Below are 20253 nucleotides of genomic sequence, written 5' to 3'. Positions count from 1 at the left end.
AGGCTGGGCAAGAGGCGCAAGACAACAGAGAGAAGTTTGCTATTAATAATAACTTTAAAAAAGAATCAAAGCAACTCCCCTTCCCCCTTGTGTTTCAGTTTACCCCCTACCTTCCCACCGGAGCGAGCTTGGCAGAGGGATCCCGTCACTGAGAGGGGGGATGAGTGTTCACCTTGCAGGAACTGGAAAACAAAACGTTCCGGAGATGTGACGGAGGCGAGGGAGCGGAGCTGCGCTGGCTTTCTCTCCTTTCTAAAAGTCCCTTTATCATGCCGCAGCCGACTCAAGCAGCACCATGAGCTATAATGGGCAATTAGCTCCTAGCAGATTTATGTGACACTGCATTTTATAAGCAAACAATCGCCTGTGTTTAATCATTAAATGGATCTGCTGTATCTAACGCTCACGGAGCTGATCTCTCCTCTCTCGTCTCCCAGTGCTCGCACTCAGCTCTCTTGCACCAGTTTAGACCCGTAGACGTTCACACTTGTGCAAAACTGGTGGAAATGTATCACTTGGCAGCTGCCTTTGGTTCTGGCTGGCAGCGGCAAGAGGTAAGTACTTGGCAATATCTGCTCTCAGAGACATCCAGACCCCATCTAGAGGTTAGCACGGTGGGGACAGGAGGTGCCTGGCACGGGGGTGCTCTCCCCCACTAGCCCCGCCGTCCCTCAGTGCGGTGAGGGGCTGGGCAGGCACCTGCACCCCGCCAAGTGCACGCGTCCCGCGGCTGCAGCGTTCCCCAGACTTCTTGATGTTTGGAAAGCGGTCCCTTTTAGTATTCGTAGTTAATTTTAGACATACCTGCGCGCGCTGCTCTTCCACACATCTATTACACACTTGACAGAACCTGCTGGTTTTAATTTTTATTAGCACAAGCGCCTTGTTGAATCGGAAATTAAGTGGGTATTTGGGAAGCATAATGTGAAGCATTACACTTAACGGTCTGTGTTCCTGAGTGCAGAAAGGCTATCCACACGAGTCTCCTCTCTTCCCGAAACTCTGCGGTCTTTAGCTACCCCTGGATTTTTCCCCGGTTCGTTGCTACCTCCTATCCTCCGTAAGCTGTAAAACTCGCAGCTGCATCTTTTCAGGTGTCCATTGCACCTACAAAGGCGCTGGGCCGCAGGTTGCAGTGCGTGGGGGGAAGGCGGGTCTGTGGGGTGCGTGTGGGGCTGTGCTGCTGGGGACTGCTCGACCCAGCCCCGGGGGGGCTTCCTGCGCATCCGCCCCATCCCAGCCAGGTTCAACTTCAGCCTCTGCCTTGTTCAAAGCTGGAGCAAGTATCTACCTCGGGTAATGCAAAAATTACTTTTCCCCAGTCCTGGGTAGAGTCTGCCATGAGCCAGTCCCTCCGGCTTCGTGTGGTGCTCAGGAGAGCTCGGGCTCTCACTGGATTGCGAGTGCTGTTTCAACCAGTGTCCCTGTTCCTCAGCCTGTCTCTCCTGCAGCTGGCACCCCACTCCTGGCTAATCCTTTGGCTGGGATGATTTTGGATTTTAAACATAAAAAAATAGCCAAAATTAAGCCACACGACTGTGAGACTCGAATCCTGCACGGAACAGGATTTCTATGTGAAAATCCCAAGGCTGTCCCTGTTTGCTCACAGGTGCTCACAAGAGCAAGCATCTCTTGTGAGCCTTTTGGAGGATTGCGGAGCCCAGCTTGCATCAATTTGTTCTGATTTTTGCTAGGAGTTTCCGTGTCTTTTGGGAATTCTTCTGCTGGCTTCAGTTGAGATTGGCTTCTCCACCTGCTTTGCATTACCCATGCAATGTGAAGCAACTGGAAACCAGCACAGCCATCTGCATGAAGGCAGCTACATAAAACAGCTGGAGTGCATTAATAATGTCGCTGCAGCGGGGTCTTATCCATCTTTCATACTGAACAGCTGTTTGCTTTCATCGTGGTGGTGCTGTGCTGGTCTTTGGACACCAGCCGGTTTGGAGGATGGGATGTCAGCAGAGCCTGCAGCCAAGGCAAGTCTTGATGGGAAGCAAGAAGTGGGGCAAAAACAGGAGCAGAGCTTGTCGGAAGCAAGATTTAATGGACAATTCAGGCAAATTCTTAACAGCTGGTTCGATGGGGTCAGACCGCACCAGTTCCAACATCAAATAACTTTGAGCTTTGAAACTTTCATCTTCTTGTCCTGCTAAATCTGATATTCCCTCGTTCTTTGATTTCTCTCCTCCTCCCCCCTTCCTTTCATTTTAAGCAAGGCTTGAGCTTAAACTTTCTTTAGTCTTTTAACTATAAGCTTATTCCATCTCTCTCACAGCTCCTGTGAATCCTTCTGACACAGTCAAGGATAAAAGCAGCCCAGCCGCATACACGGGCCATTGCATAATGGATGGTTTGTGTGTCAGAGTCTAAAATCTACATATGTTTAGATCAGTCATGAAGTGGGAACATCTGTATATATTCATATATAATGGCTTTTACCACATGAATGAATAATCCAACTCCCACGATTTGGTATTTACTTTTTTTGAAACATTGCTACTTAGCTAAACACTTAGGGGAGAATCACATTTATGGGAATTAAGTCTTAGTAAGGTTTAGCGGAGCTTCGTGGATAAGCTGGAAGCAAGTCTAAATGGGGTGCCGGAAATCTTTCTTTTAAAGTAGTTAATGCTGTCTGGAACTTCTTCCTTATTTCTTGACTCCCACTGGTTTTTAAGCACTTTGCATCAGAATGCAGTGCAAATCCAGGATAAAACACCTGATTTGCAACCTACTGCACTGAATGTCTTCTCAAATGATGCCATCTTCCAGCAGTACCGGTTGTCTTTGCAGACCTCCTAAAAAGGGTTCCCAAACCTTGGGCTGGCAAACCTGGCTGTGGGATACCTTGGTGCACTGGCCCATGGGATGATGGAAAAAGCTGGTGAAGATATAGCCCCCCCTGCCTAAAAGAAGGCTGGGGACTTGGCTACACCTGCTCTCTGCTGGGTCAGGCTGGTTTATTCTCTCTCCGCAGTCAGCGAAGCCTCTGAGGCTGGTGCCAGCCCTGCCCTGGCCGTGGCTGGGGCTCAGCACGTGCCCGGCTGTAGGCTACAATAAGCCAGGGCTGTCCTGGTTCACCAGACTGCTCTGATTTTTCATAGCTCCTTTTGAAGCCGTAGCCTAGTTGAAACGATAAGATCAGTGCAGTAGCAAACGAGGTCGTGGACAGCTTTGATATCTCCTTCTCGTAGCTTATTTGACTTTTTTATTTTAGCGCTGATGGCGTCCTTCAGTTTTTGTATAAATCTGTTTTCTCACTTCACCCCTTGATCCCTGGCTTATGCTTTTATTAAATGTAACTGCATTGAAGTGCATCTCTGCTGTTGCCTGATTTACCTGTTGGGTTTTTTTGTTTGTTTTGTTGGTTTTGTTTTCTTGTGGTTTGCATGGGTTTTCTTATTACCATTGGCACTGAGATTGACACGGGTCCATGGGTCGTGTGAATCAATCTCAGCCACCTCTTGAACCGGCACAGCAAATCTCCCAGATTTGATTCCTCATTTCATTTTCTCAGCCTTTTCCCTGAGCAAGAGCGGGCTTGTAATTGGGGCAGAGAGAGGGTGCTAACCTGGATAAGTGGCAGGATGACCTTCCTTGCAGCAGCCCTGCTGGGCTCCCCTTGCCCACCCTTTGTTCAATCTTGCTGGTGCAGGCGTTGCCCGTGTCAAACTGATGTTGCTCCTGGAGATCAGCAGGGAAGCAGGATGCGATTCACTGTAAGAAGGGGTCTGACCCAGCTCCTCATCTAAGGAGTTATATTTTCTAGCAGGTTTCCCTTAAGATTGGTTTACCACTCTTCATTGCTCTCCACATTGCATGCTGTAAGTTTAGCACAGGTGCTAAAATTTCATCTATGCTCTTGGGAGCACTTAATTTACTTGTGTAACACGGGCTCCCTTGGAAGTGCTATAGGAGTAAAACAATGTCATGGTATTCCAGCTGTAGTGAGTCCCTCTTCAAAAAGGATTACCAGCTAAACATTGGCACAGTGTCTTGTTGCCACCTCGTTGTCCCTCTGTGCTGAATCTAATGGGGTTTCCTCTGCCCTATCTACTGCCAGCTACAAGAGATTTGCGCTTGGCTATTTCCCTGATGAACTGGGAGAAGTTCTGCGGCTGTAGCAAAGCCCAGAAGAAAAAACTATTGTCTTAAACCCACTAATTCACAAACTCAAGGATATCCAATGATAGTGTTTGTTACTCCTACATTTATTTCAAAACTCATGCTCTACCTCTTTACTTCCCATCTGTGTATATGATGGGTAGCGGGTATTCCGGTTTTCCTCTGTTTGAACCTGAGCATCTTTTGGCAGAAAAAGGTAGTGCAGAGAAGCTGGACACTTATTGCTTTTTGGCTCTGTTGGAGAAATACTGATGTATCCTCCTTCGTCATGTGAGGGTGGGATCTCAAGCTTTGAACTGGCCAGAATCACAGAAAAGACTTATGGGCAAAAATGACCGTTTGACCGAACTGTGATTTTTCTTTTCAGCCAGCTTCTGCCCAAATGGCATGTTCACCTATTTTATTTTATTTTTTTTAGACTGGGTTGTTTTCAGGCCAAATGAGCCATTCACAGTCCAGTCTCACCCCCTGCATAATACAGGTCAAGGAGCTTAGCTCAATGACTGTGAATCGTGCCCCACATCCCGTGTCTGAGGGGTGCTAAGTGATTTTTAGAAAGATGCCCGTCCGTCATGACCATGACAAGACATCCAGTAACACAACGTCCAGGAGGTTGATTCTTCTCATGGGGTGGAAAGAGGGAGGACACAGACACATGTTCCAACATACAGTGTGAATCTCTACAGCTTTTCTTCCCAACTTCTGGCTCTCTACGTCCCCATTGAAGAGCTATGCGCTCTGCTGCCGTGCTCCTGCACCAGATCAGATTCCCTTCTCCCCTTCCCTTCAGTATGGAATTCCCTTTGCTTCTGAAGCTTCCCCCCCCGGGAAGTTAACGGCCTCTCAGTTTGATGGTTCTTTTATAAGATCTTGGAGGGTGGAAGACAACAGGTACTGTTCTTAAAGCAAAGATCACAGGGACCAAAAGGGAGTTTGTAAAAGGCAAAGTAGGTCAAAGAATTTACTATCACTGCCGCTGCAGCAAACTGATCTGCATTTCAAAAGGTGGAAGTCCTGACTTCTACCTGTTCCGTCCTCCCCAGACTGTTGATGTGTGCTGCATATTCACACCCAGGCTGTGCTCGAGGGTGCTCGGTTCTTGGCACTGCCAATGGCACCTGAGTCCTGTCTCCCCATCTCCTCCCTGGACCTCTGTGAGTCCAAGCCCGGTGTTAGGTAAGACAGAAAAAAACCCAACACAAAATATTTTGTAATATGGACACTGATTTGTTTTTTTTTTTTTTTTTGCTTTAACTACCGATATGTCAAAAATAAAAGCTTTTGCCTGCTTGGGTGCGCCTTTTGACAAACCTTCCCAACTGGGAGGCAGTGAAAGCAGGCGTGATGGCTTTTCTTAAAACAAAGCTTGGTTTTGCTTTTTGACTAACGGAAGGGTTTTTAAACAAGCCGGTAATAGTGGCCATTAGGTTTAAGTTGCACCAGTGATTTGAGTGCTAAAGTCTAATAAACTGTCAGTATTTAATTTCATTTGATTGAAAAGCCACAATAGAGCTCTCTTTATTTGATTTCACTCCACAGTCACGTAGCGTGGCATTTGTTGCTTGAAAGAAGGAAAGTCCCCAGCGTCTGGATTCCGCAGGCTGCGTTTCTTATCCATCTCCATATTCAAGAAAAAGTTTGGAAGCTTGTGTGGAGTTAATAGGGGGAATTGTAATCCCTTGCCAGCTAGGATTTACTGCTGCCTGCTGCATAGTTTAATAAACCCAGTTGTATCTAGAGAGGCATTCTTCCCTGGGAATGGCCTTAGACTTTATCGGTCATTTCTCACCATATTGCAATTGCTCACTTGGATAACTTTCATGAAAGATCAGTCTGAAAATGTGTCTTATTTCTCTTTAATTTTTACTCTTGAAAGGTATTTTCTTCAGATAACACGATCAGTATATCAGCAATATTTCATCTTCCTAGCTTATTGTTGGACTCTCCCCAGTACCGTCTACGCTGCTTAATAAGAGAAATTGCCAGATTGACTGGAAAATGTAACTTTAATAACATCATTTCAGGCAGTAGAACCATTGAGAAATAATAATCTTATTGAGTTGGTTTCCGCACTATTCTTGTCCCTCATGCACAAAAGTACCACACGTAATGTGTGTGCGTGTCTGTGCGTGCAAATACGACCTGCAAGGGGGTGAGAAACTGTGTAGTTTCCCCTGCCACCGGGTCCTTCATAAATATAAACTGATGAAGCTGTCTGAAAATGCCTGGGAGGGTGAGAGGGATTGCGAGAAGGGAAGTCCCTTTCTTTATTTTCAGTCTTGAACACTAGAAATTCAAATCTTGCTGGGGAGTGCTTACGAAAAACGAACTGGAGAGCACTCACTGAGTGAAAAGACCTATGGATGTTTTTAGGGGATGCTTTGGGTTAGGTGAATAAAAGTGAAGATGTTTGGGAAAAGCTGTTTATGCTGAAGACCCAGCCTGTGCTGTCCTTCAAGAAGCTCTTAATAAGCCTAACTTAATGGACTAAAGCATACCCTCAGCAGAATGGGGAAAGAGTCGTCCCTGATAATTTTAAATTAAAGAAAGGAAAGAAACCACGGGTTACTTCAGAAGAACAACATAAGCTCCTCTGTGAGCAGAAGAGCAAAAGAACCCTTATTGTCAATGGTTTTGCATCCGTTATCCTTTGTTCTCTTCCCTACCATGCAAAGGAAGATGTGTGGTGAAGCTGGTCCAGAGGTGGTTTGCCCAGCAGCTCTTTGCTTGGCTGAAAGCAATAATTTGTGTCTTTCCTACTCAAAACACAATTTTAATGAAAGTTTCAGGGCTATAATCCTCTTTCAGGCTGCTCTCTCTCCCTCCTAGGTTGACGGATATTGGCCACTGGGTTCCAGAGGTGCAAAAGGACAGCAGATGGATGGATGTGCAGACAGCATGCAAAGTTAATTTTCACAGAAAACCAAGCAAAAAAATGGAGCGGGGTTTAATAAAAAAAAAAATCTAGTCAATTTTTCAAGTATTTTTTCTTCCATTTCTCTGTACAGCTTGAGTGGAAATTAAGACCTGCTTCCAGGTCCTCTATCGCATACTGCCTCAGATGCGCTGATTAGATAAATAAAGTTACTCTGCACTGGCTTCCAAAGCAATAACGGGTGACAGACAACGCATCGTAGCAATGTCTCTGGTATATAAAAGACGTGACTGTAATGGCGGGTTGATTGCACGTTCTTAAATTGTGTCTTTTTCATTTCTTCCCTTTTATGCTTTTTTATGGAACGCCGTGTATTTAAAGAAAACATGAGGAGTACCAGATTTTGGCATTGCAAGACGGGTCCAGCATTCATTCTTATCAGATGGGACCTGGATCAGTCCTTGGGAGGTGTTTAATATCCTGTGAAAAGTTGACGTGAGTTAAATCTTTCCAAAGTCTGGCTTCTCTGCAGAGCCAACTTAAATGGGCTTTGTGCACACACACACAAAAATTAGATCTTCTACTCGTTTACTAAATGCTGAAACTCTCTTCACACGAGCAGGAGTCGTCTTCCAGCAGTGTTATGTATGTGCTCAGGGCTCGCAGGGGGAAAGAAATATACTCTGGTATCCCTTGGAAGCCAACCTGCTTGATAACAGAGGCATTTTCTGGCTCATGTCTTGGTCTCATAAAGGCTACTGCTATGCAAATAACTAGCTACATAATTTCTGGTTGAAAATGGTTGCTTGAAACAAATTGTTCCTTTAAAAGTAATTTTGGTTTCTTATTAAAAAGAAAAAAAAATAAAAGAACAAAGCACGGAGTTTTCTGTTGAACAATAGGCTATTGTATCTTTTCTAGATCTGCTTCCTGTGAATAAAGCAGCAGGTGGTTATGAAATTATACGTGCCTTAGAAGGGTTGGTAGATAAATGAATACAGGCTTTAGAAGAAAAGAAGGGGAGACGTGGAGGGTGTGGGGAGATGAACTTCATGCTGCCTGCGTCAGGGAGAGGAAATTAAGAAGTACAACTTCCTCTTGGAATAACCTCAAAGTTTGGACAAGTTCTGCCTGGCTCAGATGCCAGGAGCAATGGCTGCACAAATGGGTGGGGGAGATGCCACAAAACCCTCGGACGGCGCGAGAAGCTGCAGTCGGTGGAGCACGTTCCCAGCCTGGGGAAGGGAGTGCAGCTTCCTTGCGGTGGGGCTGGCACAGGTACTGGCAGCAGGTTGATAACGCTCTTGGGATGTTTTTTTTTTTTTCCCCACCAAAAGTAGCTGGGAAAATGGGAGACGGTTCAGTCGTCATCTCTGGGGCAAGGACTTTGTTCCAGCAAGGGCGGTTATTGTACAGCATGGCCGTCCGCTCTGGCTGGGCTCTCAGAAAATTTGTGATAGGAGAAGTTGAAGAGAAAACATTTCCCTAAGCCCTCATTTGTCTTCTGTGTAACTCATGGATACGTGCTGTGGAGGGGTTTGTTGCCAGCGGAGGGAAAAACACGAGGCTCTTCTTCACAACAGGCAGCCTCTGCCATTGGTACCACAGATTTATTGGTGCGTGTGTTGATGAAATTAGGGAGGGGCTGCTTGCAAAATAACTTGGTCCGTTCCAGTCTGAGCTCGCCAGTTAAGGGGAATTATTTTATTTTTTTTAAAATCTTGCCGGTGCAAAGGAGAGAAGATGCATTTCAAAGCCCTGCTTGGGGCTGAGTGGCTGCCATGGGAGAGTGGCGTTGAGGGTGCCCTGTGCTGACGGAGGTGGAGAAGAGACCTGTGATGGGCACTGTGTTTTTCACCCACATACTTCCAAACACCCCACTCCACCTCCTGGAGAAGAGAAAGCTGGAAAACACTGGGCCTTTTGAAGGTTTGTGGGCTTTTTTGGATGCAGCGAGCAAAACAGTGTCATGACAATGAAATTGTGCTGCTGCAGAATCCCAAAGCAAAAGTGACATTTTTCTTCTTGTTTTTAAGCATTTCACAGGAGCACGGGCTGTCTTGCCTAAGGATTTAGTGTGTTTGTTGCTGTATGCTTGGGCCAATTTTATGTAGGGCAGGATCATGAACTCAAGCTCAACTTTTGCAGTATTCTAGGGAAAGCAGTCTGGAGATTACCGGCAGATGCTTTCACCCGTTTGTTTGGGTTCTATTTATTTATTTTCTTTTCTGATACAGAGCTGGAGCAATGCATTTCTGGAGATGCGAAAAGAACTGAACATCTGTATTGGGCTTAATGAACTCATGTACAGGTTTTCCAAGGGCCTAAGGAGCTTTGGATTTAGTTGAGTGAAAGAAAATTCAAGCCACCTGTTGAGGAAGGTGGGATCCTGCATGGAAACAGAGACTCTTGCCTGAAGCGGAGGCATGGGAGGAGCTCATGGGCTGTCGTGGACTCTGTAATTAAGTAGTTTCAGGAAATCATGTAATCTGTTTGTAATGGTATTCCAACTGGGCTGCTTTGTTTTCCTGTCCGAGCCTCTCTAGATCTGCGTGTCTCTTGTGTTAAAGGCCAAGTGCTTTGAAGATGGGAGGCCACCGCTGTGCTGCTGACGCAGCCATCTCTGATCTGCTCAAATAACCCAGACTGCCCTTAGCGTGGTGTGTGGAGGTTCAGTTGTGTAGGGCCTTACAATCAAACCCAAACTGGTGCATAAAATGCCATGGGGTGTGATGCCATGCGAGTGCCGGCCTGGGGAGGGGTGGGAAGGGTTACGTTGCAGTCCTCTAAGAATGGTACAGCCCCTGTCCAGGCTGTAATGGAGGCTACGTAATTTAGGAGCTAAACACGAATTTGAGGTTCAGAATGGGCGTGCATGGATATATCTCTTTTTCCCTCCCCTCCTTCTAGTGATATGACAACTTTTTAAAGGTGATTATGTGCCGAAAGATACGGATTGATGATTAAAGTGTGTTTTTGAGGTACATGTCTGCACCTTCAGGCACTCAGGTATCTTTAAAATCCCAGTTTGAATCGTCACTAGCTGCCTGACCCACCCTCGCATACCCCTACCTGCTCTTTACCTGACTACAGATAAATGCCTCCCCTGACTCGCAGAAATAACTCTCCTCAAAATGGATCAAATCGCACTTAGTTTTAGTCATTTGGGTTCCTGCTTCCAACCTCGTTTTATTCCAGCAAAAAATACCGACTTGCGTTAGCGTGAACAGCTTTTGGTTCTTAACGCTGTTTTAGTATTCATTTCTCTAAACAAGGAGTGCAATTACCCTATGGCGAAATAACTGTCTCCAACTGTCTTTTTTCCATTAAACAAATGGGAGGTTTTACCTCTTGGTCTTCCCACAAGATTAATGCACTTTCTCTGCGGGAACTGTCTTAAAGCAATCCAGGAATCTGAACAACTTGCAGACAGCAAGCCTAATTGTCACAGAATCTTATTTAGCCAATGCCGATTTTCATTAAGAGGTGATCTCTGTTAATAACATAGACTAATAACTCTTCTAAATGAAAAAAACCTTCCTTTCTCCCCGCACAGGCAGGGCTAATGAACTCTTAAATCAGTGCTCTTTCAGGGGAACCTTTTTTTTTTTTTTCCCATTTTAACAGAGGTTGGCTTGAGACCTAACTGATGTCAGAAGATCCTGATGCCTGTGCTCCTATCCTGTTGGGAATTTAACTAAGAAAAGTCGTGGTGTTATCGAGGCTGGTTTTGCTGCTGGTTGCTACAGAGAGAGAATTTGGCTCAGGACGTCCCCACTGGCTCCACGAAAGCTGGGGGCTGATGGGGTGTCTCAGAAAGGCAGCAAGTCAGCCTTGGTGAGGGTTCAACAAATGGGTCAAGCCATTCAGGAAGCCCAAGGATCCCTAATTTAGGGAAGTTGTGTATTTCCTAGGAGTTAAGATTGATTTAAGTATATGCAGCTGACTCCTACGAATCAGCCAGCTGGCTGCTAGAGGATTAATGGACAAGGCATCTTGGTTAGAGGAGAGGCTCCTGTTTGTGTCCTCAATGAGAAGGCAAGGGCAGGGAGGTAGATTTGACCTTACTATTAGACCTAAGAGAATCCACATCAGAGATAGCCATGAGAAATCAGAAAAACAAGTTCTGCTGCTTGTGGAGCAACTTGTCTTTTCTGTCAATGCCCCAGTTCTTAATCTTAAACCGAGGAAAACAACAAAACCCAACCCAAAGACACAGCTTGGGTTGGTGGCTAGCAGAAGGGCAGACGGTGGGGCTCGGCAGACAGGGAGGACCTTGCATGGATCCACTTCTCCCCATGCCCCCGTTAACTGGGTTTTTCCCCTTCCTGTTTGGATTGCAATTATTAACAACTGCTATTCCCCGCTCCTTTCTTATCTTCTTCCCTAAAGTAGGGGGTAGAAGTAAATAATCCCCAAAACATTGAGTGGTGAGAAAAGCAGGGAGAAATGGTGGCAGAGCAAGTGACAGGACATTTTTATGGCCCCGTGGCCATCGCTGGAGCTGAGGTGCTGAATGGCATGGTACGAAGCGGGCAGCAGAGCTCCGGCAATACAACCCCAGGCCGATTAATCACTGAGACGCTAATCCCTGGGCAGCCCTCGCTCTCCCTGCTGGCGCCGGCACCCCCCTGGTACCTCCCAGTGTGATCCGGGGAGGGAGGGGAGCCTGGTTTCCCAGGCAATACATTCAGTGGTGAGATGCTAAGCCAGGGAATGGTAAAAAAAAGTGGGAAAAAACCCTGAGTAAATCAAGAGCAGACAATGCAACAGTTCAAATGTCCCCTCACCTTTCTATTTTTATTTAATTTTTTTTTCTACTCTGTCTTGGGTTCTTCTAGAAACAGATGGTTTCCTCCCAAGGGTGAGCTGCCTGCTGCGCTCCGGAGGCAGCCTTGGTCCGATCTGGACCACCTCTTTAGCAGTCACAGCATTCCCGTGCCGGGCTCTTGCGTGGCTGAGCGGTTTCGCGGGGCGGTGGCTGCTCCTCGCTGCGCTGCCCCGAATCCCAGACGGGGTTTGCCTGGTGGGGGAAGCAGAGGAAGACTGAATCTGCCAATTTTCTTTTATTTGGGTGCAAGTTCCTGGAAAATACCTGTATTTTGCTGACCTCTCCCCCCACCTCATCCTCCCTGGGAAAACTTTCTGTGCTGCCTTGCAAAACGATGGTGCTTCCAAAAGGGGTCTTTAACTCCTGGGTTGTCCTGCCTGGAAACCTAGATGCTACTGGCACAATCTCAATTAAACAGCAATTAATGGTCTAGCAGCAGGGTGGGATATTGGAGTTTGCCCTGACCTTCCCTTCTTCCTGCCCTGGTACTTCAGCTAAAGCAAGGAGATATTTTTCCTACGCCTTCATCCGTCCAGTTTGTTTTTGAGGGAATGAGATGGGATTATCTCTTCTTTTTTGTATGAGATGTATGCTACTGTAAGACACTGTTGCTGCAGGGGAGAAGACCTCAGGGCCACATGTGTAGGGACAGAGACTCGGGAGCTCTTCTCTCCATGGTGTTAGTAAGACATTGAAATGGCAAAAACTGTTGTCAAAGAACCTACAGGAACTTTTTTATATTGTCACAGATTCACATGGGACCAACGTATGGAAGGTGTTGCGCTCGCAGTTTTGTTGAGGCTCTTGTGTACTTGGTGAGCTTTTCTGAAAGATCTAGAGCCAGCGTTAACACAGCTGCTTGAAAATCACCAATTACGTAGTTTTTTTCTTTGGAAAAATTTTGGCCCTCTTGGTGCGAGAGAAAAAGCTTGAAAAATACACCTGTAATGGCCCCAGCACTGATTGCTTGCAAAAAGAACCTGCGCAGGCTTAAAAAAAAAAAAAAAAAAAAAGAGTTATTTTCCCAATTTTAGGTAGTCAAGAGGTTCATGAATTTTCAGTGCTTGGGTTAATGCTGCGATTTGGGCCGACTGAGCAATCAGGCTGGTTACCGGCCTTGCCTCTGCATCGGTGCGGCGCTAGGCAGGAGAAATGACTAAGAGCAGAAAGAGAAGGAATTTATTTTTAAAAAAAAAAAACAAAGTACACCCCCCTCCTTAAGAAAAAAAAATAAAAGCTCAGAAAAAAGTGACTCAATTAATACACCAGCTTGAGTGGCAGAGCAGGAAATTGGCTGAAAATGAACAAAGAGCCACGCGGCAGGGATGCTCATGCAAGCAAATGCCAATTCACACTTCGGCAGGCGGCGCGTGGCAGCTTCCTTTCCTGTTCAAACATTTTAGCCAGATAATGAGCGAAAAACCCAAACATTTTTCACATAATCAACTGAGTTTGGAAGGGAGAAGCAATAGAGGAAGGGGGGCCGCGGTGCTAATTATTTGCTGGCTGATACGGCTGTCAGCGAAGCAGCACGGGACTGTGCGGGGGGTGCGTTGCTAATTGCCGGCAGCGGCTGCAGCTCGGGTCGCTCCCCTTGGCCACTTGGCTGGTGGTGGAAGCTGTTGTTGGTGCACAGGCAACCGGGTTTCTTGCTGAAATACTAGCCAAGGCACGTTTGTCAACAGCTATTGGAGTAGGGAGGGTAACCGTTAGCAAACTGGGGTTTCCTATCAGTATCGATTGGGGATGCGATGGGGAAATGACGCACAGACGGGCGCTGGTGGCAGTCTGGTCCAGGGTGGTGTGTTTATGTGAAGCAGATGGTCGACTGCTTTACTTTGCCAGCAGATTATGGAGCTGGCTTCGAACCATCTTGCGTGGTTTCCCGGGAACACAGGGATCCCATCGGCAGCAGAACGTTGCTGCCTTGAGCACGTTACCTGGGGTCAGAGCTGGCAGCGATGCTCTTACGTGGAAGGCAGCTGTGAGCTGGGGTGGTCCTCCCCATCCACAGTGTCCTGTGTGACCGAAGGCACGCTGATGCTCCAGTGGCATCGAAAGGCTCCAGCCCTGGATGTCCCAGGGTGTTTTGCAGGTGCCTTTTGCAGAATTACCTCCAGTGCTGAAAGAGCAACCTCGTGCTGGGTATCCTGAGCTGCTGTTTTGGGATTCCTCCCCCAATGTGCTGCTGCATTTGGGAAAGAAATAAAAGGAGATTGTAGCTGCTGGGCTGAGTGGCGTGGGCAGGGAGTAGCTGGACCAGCATTGTCCTGCTGCTCCCCTGGGAAACTCCACCTTGCTTTATATTCCCAGACTGTCCCCATTTTCTGACTCTGCAGTTCTCCAAGGCATGGGGTGGCAGAGAGGGTAAGGCAGGATATTAGGAAAAACCTTCCGGAGAGACAAGTTAAGATGAACATGGCCAACAGTAGCAGAGATGGAAAACTCTGAATCTTTACTGCTATCAAACAGCTACCGAAGAAGAGATGGCGTGTGGCTTTCAGTTTGGTTTTGGTTGGTTTTGGTTTTGTTGTTGTTGTTGTTTTGTTTTTTTTTAATTGGATGCTGGAACTAAACTGCCTCAAGTAAATTAAAGTGCTTTCCAGAGTCATTAAACCCAGATTAACCTTGACCCTGGTCTCCCCATCACCCAAAGAACCATTGCTATGAAAAATGCAAATTGCATTTTCAAGCCTTCTGCTCTTAGAACTGATGCCAGGGTGTACCAGCACCTACCTGAAATCAGTGTCTTGCCGTGGTGCTTGCTGTAATTCTGTAGCCAAACGCTGCTGCTTTCACCATCAGCTTTGAGTAACGCTGCAAGGTCTCCATGGTCGGGACAGTGCTGTTTTATCCTACCTGTTCTTCCCCTTATTTTTTGAAAGGCAGAGCTTCTGCCCCCTGTTTCACAGGGGGCCCGGATGCTTGGGTATCAAGGTTCAACGTGTTTTGGCAGCAATGGCTTGGCGTAGCTCGGTGGTGGTCTAGTGCCAAGTGCTAGTTCTTGCTTCATTAGAAACCTTCAGTTTAGTGGTGATGGAAAAGCATTCAGAGTGATACAGGAGAAGAGTCCGGGGTCTGGATATCTACATTGTCCCTTTATGGGCTGCAAAATTTGGTCTGAAAAACTAAATGGTGTTTCTTTTTCATCTGAAACTTTTTAGGTTTGAAAGCACAGATTTGAGTCAGCCAAAACTTTTCGCTGAGTGTTGTCGCCTTGTGAAGTTACTTCAGCTCGGCGCAACAAGAATTAAAACTAGATTAGGAAAAAAAAAAATTGCCTTTTTGGAAATGACTTTATTGAAACCTTGTGTCGTTTTATGTTTAAAAAACGCTCAAGCCCTTGAGCAAAATTCCCTTCCTAGAGGTTAAGTGTAACCCACGTGATTCAGTTTACACCATCGTTGTGGGCAGAGCGGGCTGCCAGCAAACTGAACAGGGGTTTTGGTTTCTCTGCCTACGGACCACTGTCCAGAATGGGGCCGAACAAAAGTGGTTGTTCCCTTCGTATGCAGCAGGACAAAAACTCTGTAACTTAAACAAAAGCTACTGAAATGAAAGACTGCGGACGGGAATAAACGGGTAAGGTTTTCAGTAACCCATATTTAAACTATCACGTACAACTTCTAAACCTTCGTAGCTATTGAAAAATTGGGAAGGGCAATCCAGGAATGTGGTCTGAGAACGGGAGTTATTTGATACTACATGGTTACTGGGAAATACTGATTGAGAAAGCTCCAGCTTTTTAGGAAATGCCATAAAAATAGACATTTTAGATAGATGGCAATGAAATCTGTAGAAGCATGTTCCCTCTGTGCAAATAACCTTTATGCTATATAGGAGTCTTCCAATAGGAGGATACAGAGATATTTAAATACTTTAAATTTAAATTTAAACTTATGCTGGATGGTGCATTTGCAGTGCATAATACTATTTTCTCTTTCTGACTTTTCTCTCTGCCTTTCTTTTTTTTTTAAATCACTTAAGAGAAGGTGCTGTCTATATTGTACAGAGGCTGGAACAGCAGCAGGAAAATGTGACTTTGAAATAATGGGATCTATAAGAATAGGCAATTTCGTTCAAGTATAGTGATTTAGTGCCCTGTTAGTGTCCTGATCTATAACTCCATTTCCAAAGACTGTAAGTTTCTTCACAAGCATAATGACAGGCTTAAAACTTGGGAGACTAATGCCACAGCTTTCTCCGTCCTCAGCTGTTCCACATAATTACAGGAGTATGGGAATTTCGTTCTCTTCTAACGGATTAGCTCCAAGAGGAATAAATCAGATAATGTTATTGCCTTCTTGTTTCTTTCCCTCCCTCTCTAAAAAGCAAGACAGCCTGCACGGCGCAGTACAAAGCCAGGGCTGGTAATGTTTTTTCTTGCCTACGGTCTGTGATACGGATGTGATCCCAATTACGGTGTCACCAGGACAAACGTTTTGTAGCGCTCTGGTTCTGCTGTTTGTTGCTTTTGGTACTAATTTCAGCTTCTGTGTTCACTCTGCTCACAGACGATGGCCCTTACTCGAAGGGGAGCAAGGACTCCGGTGGGATGGACGCAGCCCTGGTCTCCAGGAGGCAAAGCATCCCAGGTAAAGGAGGGGATCAGCTTCTGCTCTAGAACATCAGGGCATCCATTACACTTTACCTGGCTACCCCTAAAATGGGTAAAACCCTCCAAAAAAGTCCATTTTGTTGCGTCTATCAGCAAGGCTTTTGCTGGAGGGCAGAAATGGATGGTAGTAACCGGTCTCAAGTGAGTGTTACGTTGCTGGTGCAATCACAGTCTGTTGATGGAGATGCTGATGGTGGTTACAGTGATCTGGGAAAGGAGCGGTTCCTGCACTGGGCTGACACCCACAAAGAGGAAAACAGCAGAAAAGAAGAGAGGGAAGAAGCACTGCCACATCCCAGCTCTCCGGGTGGGGAGGGAGACTGGCAGTGTCTGGCAAGCTTCGTATTTCCCACGTGTGACTAAGTTTGTTTTGATATTTAGTCAGTCACAGCAGACTTCTGTGTGAGATAAACCTTCCTGTGCAGAAACGCCCCTGGGGGCTGAAGAGGGAGTGGAGAAATGGTAGTACGTTTGCCGCTGGTGGTGCTGGGCTTTGTCTACCAGCAGCACGCCAGCAGGTTTGGATGGGCTGCTCCGCACAACTCAGCTCCTTCCTAATAATAGTCCGGGGCTTCATTTTCACCTCTGACCATTAATGACCCAGTCACAGGTTTGGTTTGGTGTGCTGTAGGGGATGGGGAGGAAATGGGCCCCTTTTGCCATTCATCATTCGGCAGTTTTTCTAGGGGATATCTTCTGCATCCACTGGGGCTTCTGCAACACGTTGCCGCTGTTCCGCAGCCCTGATGGAGAGAGGCTGACTCCCCGTTCACAAGATCCAGTCTGTCCAACCACCTCAGCTCAAGGCATCTTAATGGGGAGGGCAAAACTCAGGTGTGCTCTTCCTGCCCTGGGATGCTTTGAGCAGCAAAACCCAAGCACGTATGCCAGCAGAAGAAATCCGAGACTACTTTCATATGGCACTTACAGACCATGTCTCGAAGGAACCAGACTGTGCTTGACGAACTCACTTTCACATCTGTGCGCGTCTGTCGTAGCGGCAGTAGATTTATAGCGGCATTGGTCAAAATACTTTCTTGCTTACCTTAATAGATTGATCTCGGGGACTTGCCTTTTTTCAGAGCAGCGATTTCTCCTTGAACCCATAACGATGGGTAATTGCACTCTGGGAGTTCTCATTTTAAACACTTATCAAGGATCAAAATTAAACCCCATTGAAGAGCTAATAGTCCCCCCTTGCAGCACCATCTGTGTGGATCAGTCATATCTGTAGTTGAGAGGAAATTTGCAGGATAGTGCCGGATGGTGTTCCTTCCAGCGCGGCTGGGAGCCCCCACAAAGTTTTTGGCAGCCCCTGGGATCCCGGGTTGGTGAATTGAAAACTAAGTTACGGTAGTTGGCAAGGGATCAAAACTGAGTTTGAAAAGCAGAAGCATTATGGACCTGACATTTTACAAGGAGCTGCCAGCGCCACGTTAAATAGGCGCCCAGCAGTGCCTGAGCGCCTTCCAGACTGGCGCGAGATTGCAAAGAGGTTCCCCGCTCACGTTAATCAAGTGCGTGGATTATTCCTGGAAGTGCTTTACAGAACAGGTACACGTGGCAGGACTCGTAAGGGAGGTGCAATTTCTGGTGTCATGGTGGCGTTGCACGAGGAGCAAAGTGCTAGTGACGATGAGGCACCACAGCGCCAAATGACACCGTGTTTTCTCCCAGTGGAGGAGGATGGAGGGGGGAAGCCCTGCGCCAGCATGGACCTTCTGTGTCAGTATGTTGTTTAAGAGACTCTGGAAATCAGAGTGCAAGAGGTTTCAGATGTTCCCTCTCCGAATAGAGCATCTCATTTAAGCCCGATGGGGTTTGCTGTGCAAATAACATCCTGGGCCATTCGCAGGGTGGATTTGAGTCCACAGCGGTGGCTCTGCTGTTTGCCATGTGCTGCCAGTGTCCATCACCACCTTCCCCTGCATGATCTTGGAGAAAGGTGCCCTGTGTGAGGGAGATTGTTTTCCTCCTGTAAAACTGTGGGAGATTGCAGACCACCAGAGATAGTGGAGGTGGATGGATCACATTGTAGACAAATTCTGCAAAAGCTTCTTAGAGGAGGCTCTGGCAAGGCATGAAAGTCATCTGACTTGCCCCTGGGCTAGTCCTCCTCTGAGCAAAGAGCGCGAGTGCCGTCACGTGGATTAATGCGGAGCTGCCTTTTGCCAAGTCCACAGAGCTCTTGGTCTTTCCTCAGGCCGGTGCCGGCTTTCCTCCTAATTTACTCCCCTCCTCCATGTCAAATCCAGAAGTTGGAATAGTTTAGGGACTCTGTTTTTGTGAAACCCAGACGCGAGCTGTACTAGGCTCAAAACTGGCATCAGGTCGGGCTTACATACAGGTGCTGGACAAACAAGAGCGTCATCTTGGAGTAAAGGAAAGTGAAATGTGGGCTGCCTGCAGCAAACAGAGAAGCGGTACTGGTGCAGCAGGCGTGGGGGGTGCATCCCCTAAACCTGACCCTGCTATACAGATTATGGCTGACAATGCATGTGGAACCAGTTACGTTGTACAAGCGACTGGCGTGTTCAGTTCCCGCTGGGAATGATGTGGGTAATATGGAAGAAGTTTGCCTTAGACTTGGTGCAGACGGGTGGGGAAACTGCTGTGAATGAATGAAGGTCATGCCTCCCCCTCCCTCCCCTGCTGCTGGCAGGATCCCACCCCTCTCCACATTATGTTCTTTATCTCCCAACTGTATTGATGTCTCATGATATTTTTTTAATCACAATATTTTAAGATCCACCCTGTTCTGTCCATCCAGGCAGCTACTGCAGGTCCACAGCATCCTCGTACCTGGTAACTGTGACTGCCTGACATGAGCCCTCCTAACACCCTCCCCACTCTATAGCAAACATAGCTCCTGAGGGAATCTCCCTGGACCGTTGCGGAGATCCCATCACCCTGGGTTTGAGTCCTTCCACTGCCTCCAGCACCAACACCTTGAAACACAAGGGTTTTATCCTCTCCCAAGCCCTCACTCCTCTGCCTTGTCCTGCTTGGTCCTACCTGCCAGACCTGCGTGCGAATGCTTTCCCTCCACCAGGACACACTTCTGTTTCACAACTTAATTTTAAATAGACTGAAGCTTTCTCTTCTTGCAAATTGTACAAATTGTCCCAGGTCTGCTCTCCTGCCACCCGTAGGAAAAGGATGTCTTTGGGATTGGGAGGAATGCGCCTTCCACTGAGATGTTTATCTTTATTCCTGATCTTTCAGAGGAGTTCAGAGGGGTCACCATCGTGGAGCTGATTAAGAAGGAAGGAAGCACCCTTGGGTTAACCATTTCAGGTGGCACGGACAAAGATGGAAAGCCAAGGGTCTCCAATCTGAGGCCGGGAGGACTGGCTGCAAGGTGAGAAATGGCAATGGGGTGCAGAGAGCACAGTAAAACTAGAGAGAATAGCTGCATGTTCACGTTCTAACTACTGAATGAATATGGTTATAATTAAAATAGTTGGCACCCGACTCCCTTTTTTCAAGTGCCCCAGAATGCAAAGTTGTTGCTTCAGTAAGTGGAATGTCTTCTATTTTGAGTTATTTCCCATGCTCTGTGCAATTATGCTCTGAAATTTTGTGTAGGGATGGATATTTGGGATTCTGTGAAATTAGGCAGCCTTGTCAGGAGAGCTGCATGGTACAATACATCTTGATCAAGCTAAGTGGCTTAATATTGTATCTGTTCTGAATACTGAGTGTGTCAGTAACGTTATTGGCTCAGAAAAGGAATGGGAGAAGAAAGGCTCCAAGAAGCAGAAAAAGGGAAGGACTAATTGAACAATTTTGCAGAAAACA

General features: G+C 46.8%; 1 protein-coding gene across 4 annotated transcripts in view; it reads left to right on the top strand.

Annotated features, from left to right (window-relative positions):
* The window catches only part of GRIP2 (glutamate receptor interacting protein 2), an 86280-nt gene that overhangs the window by 8684 nt on the left and 57343 nt on the right, over positions 1-20253 (top strand). For 3 of the 4 annotated variants that reach the window (XR_008468750.1, XM_054216560.1, XM_054216561.1), the window contains exons 2-3: positions 16349-16429; positions 19678-19813. Coding sequence is in view for 3 of the 4 variants with exons in the window: in XM_054216560.1 (XP_054072535.1) it covers positions 16349-16429; positions 19678-19813 (217 nt within the window). In the remaining variant the exon portion in view is untranslated. The remainder of the gene's footprint in view (positions 1-16348; positions 16430-19677; positions 19814-20253) is intronic. The other variant, XM_054216562.1, reaches the window with a different exon arrangement.

This window comes from Rissa tridactyla, chromosome 10 (assembly GCF_028500815.1).
Source record: "Rissa tridactyla isolate bRisTri1 chromosome 10, bRisTri1.patW.cur.20221130, whole genome shotgun sequence".
In the NCBI taxonomy this organism is placed as follows: Eukaryota; Metazoa; Chordata; class Aves; order Charadriiformes; family Laridae; genus Rissa; species Rissa tridactyla.
This window is presented reverse-complemented; position numbering and strand designations above follow the sequence as displayed.